The sequence below is a fragment of the Dipteris shenzhenensis genome, chromosome 24 (genome assembly GCF_047967505.1).
Source record: "Dipteris shenzhenensis isolate YYH24624 ecotype China chromosome 24, Dip_SZ_1.0, whole genome shotgun sequence".
NCBI classification, from domain to species: Eukaryota; Viridiplantae; Streptophyta; class Polypodiopsida; order Gleicheniales; family Dipteridaceae; genus Dipteris; species Dipteris shenzhenensis.
The window spans coordinates 52,409,125-52,415,987 of NC_141619.1; the positions used below are offsets into that span (position 1 = coordinate 52,409,125).

At 44.3% G+C, this 6,863-nt stretch overlaps 1 protein-coding gene across 1 annotated transcript; it reads left to right on the forward strand.

Moving 5' to 3' along the window:
• The first annotated feature begins 285 nt into the window (after positions 1-285).
• Positions 286-4,335, forward strand: LOC147886757 (pentatricopeptide repeat-containing protein At3g16610-like). Its single transcript, XM_087395604.1, has one exon. The coding sequence runs from the start codon at positions 423-425 to the stop codon at positions 2,955-2,957; it is 2,535 nt and encodes an 844-aa protein (XP_087251730.1). The 5' UTR covers positions 286-422; the 3' UTR covers positions 2,958-4,335.
• The last annotated feature ends 2,528 nt before the right edge of the window (positions 4,336-6,863 follow it).

Here is a 6,863-nt window from a genome sequence, read left to right on the forward strand (position 1 = left end):
GTGAGGAAGTGTAGTAACTCTTCCCCCACATAAATGTGTGGTCATGTCCTAAATGCAAAGTATTATGGCAAAGCGTAAAGTGCTATGTGTTGAATACAAATTGCTATGTGCCAAATTCAAATTGATATGTGCTGATTCAATTTTCTAAAACAATAAATGTGGTTATATGCTAAAATTACAACATACAAATAAAAACTATTCTCTGCCATCATTACAACTACCTGGCCGGATCTAGTTGTTCTATTATAGCATAAATGGCAATTTGAAACAAGGGTGTTCATGCTTCCAAGAGCACTTTACAAGAATACTTCAGGACTCCCTCCCAGACCGAAAGAGCAAAGTAAGTGTTCGCACATGTTAAACTCTAGAATTAGTCGTCTTGTCTGACGTCTGTTGTGCGTTTAAGCGGCAAACCCAATTTTATGGATAAGATTACCAAGCAGTCGATATGGATGGGCGATTTGTATGCTCCAAGTTGGGCTAAAAATATGCACGTGGCCAAAGCACCTACTGGTCAAGCCTGGTCGAATTATTGGGATCGTGACTTGGAGGAGAGTTTCAGCAATTGCAAGACCAAATTTAGGCCTGCCGCATTTAAACCACAAGAACCGGATAGGAGCTGGAGGTTGGTCAGTTTGGAGGAGGCACTCACGTCTTTGGAACGGATTTCCCAGCTGCCTTCGGTTGAGAACTTTATATGGATCTTGCAGAAGTGCAGAAAGGATAAAAATCTAGCGTATGCTAAGCGTTTGCATGCGTACATGTGCAAACGTGGGCTGGAAGCTCATGGATCTCTTGGGAACTACCTTGTCCCGATGTTGGTGGAATGTGGAAGCATGTGCGATGCCCTGCAGGTCTTTGGCGGGTTAAGTGATCCAAATGAATTTTCCTGGACTTCTCTCATCACAGGTTACATTGAATCCGGCGAATTAGAGCATGCTCTCGACCTGTACCAGAAAATGCAAGAGGCTGGTGTGCCTCCTAGCAAGCATACGTTTGTGGGGCTACTGAAGGGTTGTGTTATGATGAAAGATGGGCAACGAGGGCAAGAAATACACGCTGAGATTGCCAGAAAGGGATTAGAAAGTGATTATGTCCTTGGCAGCACCTTGGTCGATATGTATGCCAAATGTTTTTTGCTTGCAAAAGCAAGGGAAGTGTTTAACAAGCTTCCAGTTCGAAATGTAGTCCTATGGAATGCACTAATTGCAGGATATGCCAAACATGGGCTTGGCGAGGAAGCACTGCAATGTTTTCAACATATGCAACGGGAGGGTGTGTTTCCGAGTGCTGTCACATTTGTTTGCATCTTGAAAGCGTGTGGCAGCATAAGAGCCGTAGATAGGGGAATAGAAATTCATATTGAGATCGCCAAAAAGGGGCTGGAAAGGGATCCTTTTGTTGGCAATAGCTTGGTCGATATGTATGCCAAATGTGGCTCGTTGGTAAGAGCAAGGGAAGTGTTTGACAAGCTTCCAGCTCGAGATGTAGTCTCATGGAATACACTAATTGTGGGATATGCCGAACATGGTCTTGGTGAGGAAGCACTGAGATCTTTTAAAGAGATGTACCTAGAGGGTGTTTCGCCGAATGCTGTTACCTTTGTTTGCAGCTTGAAAGCATGTGGCAGCATAGGAGCCATGGACATGGGCCGACAAATTTATGCTGAGATTGCTAGAAAGGGGTTGGAAAGAGATCCGTTGATTGGCGGCACCTTGGTGGATATGTATGCCACATCGGGTTCCCTTGGAAAAGCAAGGGATGTGTTTGACCAGCTTCCAGTTCGAAATGTAGTCTTGTGGACTGCGCTAATCGCAGGATATGCTGAACATGGGCTTGGTGAGGAAGCACTGAATTGTTTCAAGCAGATGCAACTGGACGGTGTGTCTCCTAATGCTGTCACGTTTGTTTGCAGCTTGCAAGCTTGTGGCAGCATAGGAGCCATAGACAATGGCCGAGAAATACATGCTGAGATTGCCAGGAAGGGGTTGGAAAGAGATCCTTTTGTTGGGAGCACTTTGGTTGATATGTATGCCAAATGTGGCTCGTTTCCAGAGGCAAGAGAAGTGTGTGACAAGCTTCCAGTTCGAGATGTAGTTTCATGGAATGCACTAATTGCAGGATACACTGAACACAGACTTGGTGAGGAGGCATTAGACTGTTTTGAGCAGATGCAACTGGAGGGAGTTTTTCCAAATGCTGTCACATTTGTATGCAGCTTGAAAGCTTGTGGCACCATAGGAGCTACAGACAAAGGACAAGAAATACACACTGAGATTGCAAGACAGGAGTTGGAAAGAGATATTTCTGTCAGCAACACCTTGGTCAATATGTATGGGAAATGTGGCTTGCCTGTGAAAGCAAGTGAAGTGTTTGACAAGCTTCCAGTTCGAGATGTAGTTTCATGGACTGCACTAATAGCAGGGTATGCTGAACATGGGCTTGGTGAGCAAGCGCTCAACTATTTTGAACAGATGCAACTGGAGGGTGTCTCTCCGAATGTAGTCTCGTGGAACGCACTAATCACAGGATATGCCCAGCAAGGAGAAAGTGAAATTGTTTTCTATATGCTTGAGAGGATGAGAGGAGAAGGCATAAAGCCAAATGGGGTCACTTTCCTTAGTGTTCTCGCAGTGTGCAGTCATTCTGGTCTAGTAGATAAGGGTCAGATGTACTTTGGGGCCATGAGCAAGGACTGTGGCATCACTCCAACTATTGAGCACTACACTTGCATGGTTGATCTCTTCGGCCGTGTGGGCCAAGTAGACAAGGCAGTAGCTATGGTGAAGAAGATGCCTTTCCCACCTAATCTTGGGGTGTGGAAAACAGTGCTGGGTGCTTGTCAAAAGTGGGGTAATGTGGAGCTTGGAAGACATGCCTTCGAATATGCACTGGAATTGGGTGAAAATGATGCTGCAGCTTATGTCTTGATGTCAAACATCTATGCAGATACTTAGATGCAGGAGGGTGATAATGGTGTGGAAGCAAATACAGTGCAGTTTTGAACAAGGATCGAAGAAGCCAGGACAGAGTTGGACTGAAGCTGGGGGAATTCTGCATACATTTGTGGTGGGGAATATAAGAATTCCCAAAGCAAGGATATACATGCAAAGCCAAAAGATTTGTCCTCAAAATGTGGGAGAAAAGGTGTATCTCAGATTCGCATTGTGTCCGCTTATGGGGCATGTCTTATGATGCAAAGGATGTGGGCACGTTGAGAAGCTTGCGATCAGTTCTACCCTACTCGAATAACCCAAGGGACACCTCTTATTTGAAATGTTCCTGCTAATATGATGGAAAAATTAGGGTGGTGTCCTCTGAGGAGGTTGGAAGTGAGTCGGATCATGATTTGCGCTAATCGAGTTTCCTAAGTACAATGGTGAACCTTTTGCTAAAAACATAGAAAATATCTGTAAATAAACAAATTTGGCAAACCACCAAATACAGTGCAGTTTGGAACAAGCATTTAAGAAGCCAGAACAGAGTTGGACTGAAGCTGGGTGTATACATTTGTGGTGGGGAATATAAGAATTCCCAATGCAAGGATATACATGCAAAGCCAAATGGTTTGTCCTCAAAATGTGGGAGAACAGGTATATCCCAGATTCGCATTGTGTCGCCTTATGGGACATGTCTTATGATGCAAAGGAAAGATTGTAATAGGTTTGTGTAAGGAAATATCTTTCTTAAATTGGCTTATTATTCACAAATCTGTGTGGATTAAAGGAAATGTCACTAATGCAAGAAATATAGGGAGAGGTGATGGAAGATGCAAGAGGTGTACTGGTTAACTAAGACATTTTCGACCTCTTCATTGCTTGCTCCCATGCTAGAAAAGCCTACAGATGAAAGCAATAAATTGGAAAGACATTCTGCGAGTTGATGCCTTCAGGATAATTGGATTCTGATCAGAGCCCATGCATTGTGGCTCATCTAGATCTCTAGAAATAACTTCACAACATTAATACTGATGCCATATTTATGTCTTGCTTGGACATGAAGAAAGAAGACTTGATTTCCAGATAAGTACCTATAACAGTGAACATACCAAACACAGCTAGGACTTTGCTGAACGTATCAGCAGGTGCACCTTGGATGTTACTCGTGGCAAACCTCCCAATTACTTCCACAGGATTGCCTCTGCTTGGAATGTTGCTGCTCAGGGTTTTTCTACACAGGATGTTGCTGCTGATTAGACAGGATGTCACTCCTCAGGGAACTACTGCTTAGGGGACTACTGCTCAGAGTGATACTTCACTCTGAACGTATCAGCAGGTGCACCTTGGATGTTACTCATGGCAAACCTCCCAATTACTTCCACAGGATTTCCTCTGCTTGGAGTGTTGCTGCTCAGGGTTTTTCTACACAGGATGTTGCTGCTGATTAGACAGGATGTCACTCCTCAGGGATGTTAACTACCTTCTCTATTTCCTACTGCAGATCACGGGAGTAGCACCGATATTGTTCCACCCAGCCTTTCTTGCTGAAACGTGAGAGCTAATAGAGAATTCGAATTCAAAACATATGTCAAAGCTCATTCTCACCTCTCACTAGCTTCAACAAGCCCCATCTCCCTAGATGGATCTAGATGCCACATGTCATCATTATAGGGCCTTACTAATGCAACATTTCACCCCTCTTGGGATGCTTTAATTTCCTTTTTCCCTAGGCACATTTCTTGCATTATACCCTTAGCTTTAGATCCACCTAGTCTGGTGCTATCAACCCTCACCTAGGACCTTGACATTAATTCCCTCCCGATCATTTACATTAAGCGCAACAAATATATTACAAATATAGATCCTTTAAGGGAAATGTCGACTGATTCTTCCGAGGTCATGCTACCTCGGCTAGAGCATAACATTCCTTCCCTCTTCAGACATCAGCCTCCTCGATAGTCTGGGAACACTCTTCGCAATTGGTATATGGATTTCCAGGTAGCTTCGGATAGAGGCTGACCATGCCATGCAACCAACACCGTGGGTATTTTCCGATTTCGTATTTGCATTGTTCCTCGGTCCAAGATTCTTGTTGGTTTGCGCCTCGCATTATCCTCTATCTCCTCTGAGAAGATCCCGCTAGTTGAATCTGCATCTCTTCCGCTCTAGGACTTCCCTCCATTCCACGTCACATTCTGAGACTACCATCTCAGCCATCCAACGATCCTTATTACGTGGACAATCCTTCCACTGATGAGGCTGAAGGCAACCGAAACATAAGCCTTCTCTCCTCACTTTTTCTCTTTGTTCTGGGTTTAAGGGAGACTTTGACCACTGGGCTGCCATTGGGGTTACTTTCCTCTTCACTCCAATGGTGGTACTTGGTTTAGGAGTTTCAGCTAGTTTCGCCTGCTTGGCTTGACCACTCGGCTGAGAACCACTCCCTTTACTAATCCATTTCTTCTTAAACCTAGATTTCTTTTGGTACTCGTACTGGGTTCCGACCTGTGCAAACCCACTTGGCCTGCTGCCCTTGGCATCCTCATAGTTCAGGGCTATGGCTATTGCATCATCTAACGTGTTCGCGTACTTAGCCCGAACTTCCATTTTTATCCAATCATTCAATCCAAATATGAAATCTTTCACTTGGATTGATTGAGGCAGGGGTTCATCGACCTTCATTACGCTCTCTCGAAACTTATCAGTGTATTCTGCCACTGACAAATTTCTCTGACGAAGGTTTCTATATTGATCCCAAGCTCGGGATGCTTCATCAGGAGGTAAGAAGTGTTTCTTGAATTCTCTTTTAAACCCCTCCCAGGTAGTGGATGCTATACCATCTTTTTGTTGCTTAATCCACCACCGATCCGCTGCCTCACTAAACATGTGGGTGGCCTCGCAGATCTTCTTGATGTCATTTCTGATTTCACAAATGGCGAACGCCTCGTCCCATTTGTGTAACCAGGTCTCAATGACATCAGAACTACAGTCATTCATCCGACCAGAGTACTTTTTCAGCCTGTAATTGGTAATATTTGGTACTTTAGCCTTCCTAGGCTCGACCGTATGGACACTAGACTCCGGTTCCATTGGAGCCTTTCCTTTCTCCTCTCGAGAAGGTCTGGCAGACATACTATGTATTGCTCTTCTAAGTTCAGACTGCCCTGCATTTGTCTGTAACTGTTGCGCTAATAATTGCTGCAAGGCATCCTCAAGTAATGCAATCCTGCCAGATAAGGTGTGAGTGTTGGTAAACTGAAAAGAAAGAGTAGAGTGGACACAAACTCAGAATACTTGCATTATAGAATGAAGAAGAGTGAGGTCCTTAAGTAGGCACCTCATACATGCTCACTGACATCACTGATGACTTCAGAGCTCCACAATCATCTCCTCAATCTGCTCCTAGATTCTCTCAATCATCCTATGTGGCTTTCCACCACCTAATTGTGCTTGTGGGCACCTAACTGTGCCTCTAGCACTCACACATAGAAACCAAGGTGTGCCTGAGGCATACACCTTGAGATATCCCATCAAACCCCCCCTCAAGGGAATGCCTCAGGCTATGTCAAGGCTACATCTAGTCTCATAGTTTCTCATGCCATCTCATGGTGGTCAAGGATAAATCTATGGCTAGGTTCTCATGCTAGCAAGGGTTCCCATGGGTGTAAGGTAAACAAAAGGGATACAAAAGACCTTCCAATGGTTATCTTCCCTGCATGTACATGCACACAATGTCTGCAGGAGGTACCATGGAGCAAAACATACACATGGCCTACATCATAAGGTGACCAGAGGTGCTTACAAAACACACAAAACACAATAGTTTATTTCATTCATTTTGGAGGACTATCCAGGCTGAGTACCTTGACATGAAAAGAGAGATCTGGAGCATACATAGAGATGATTTAAAATGCATAATCTTCA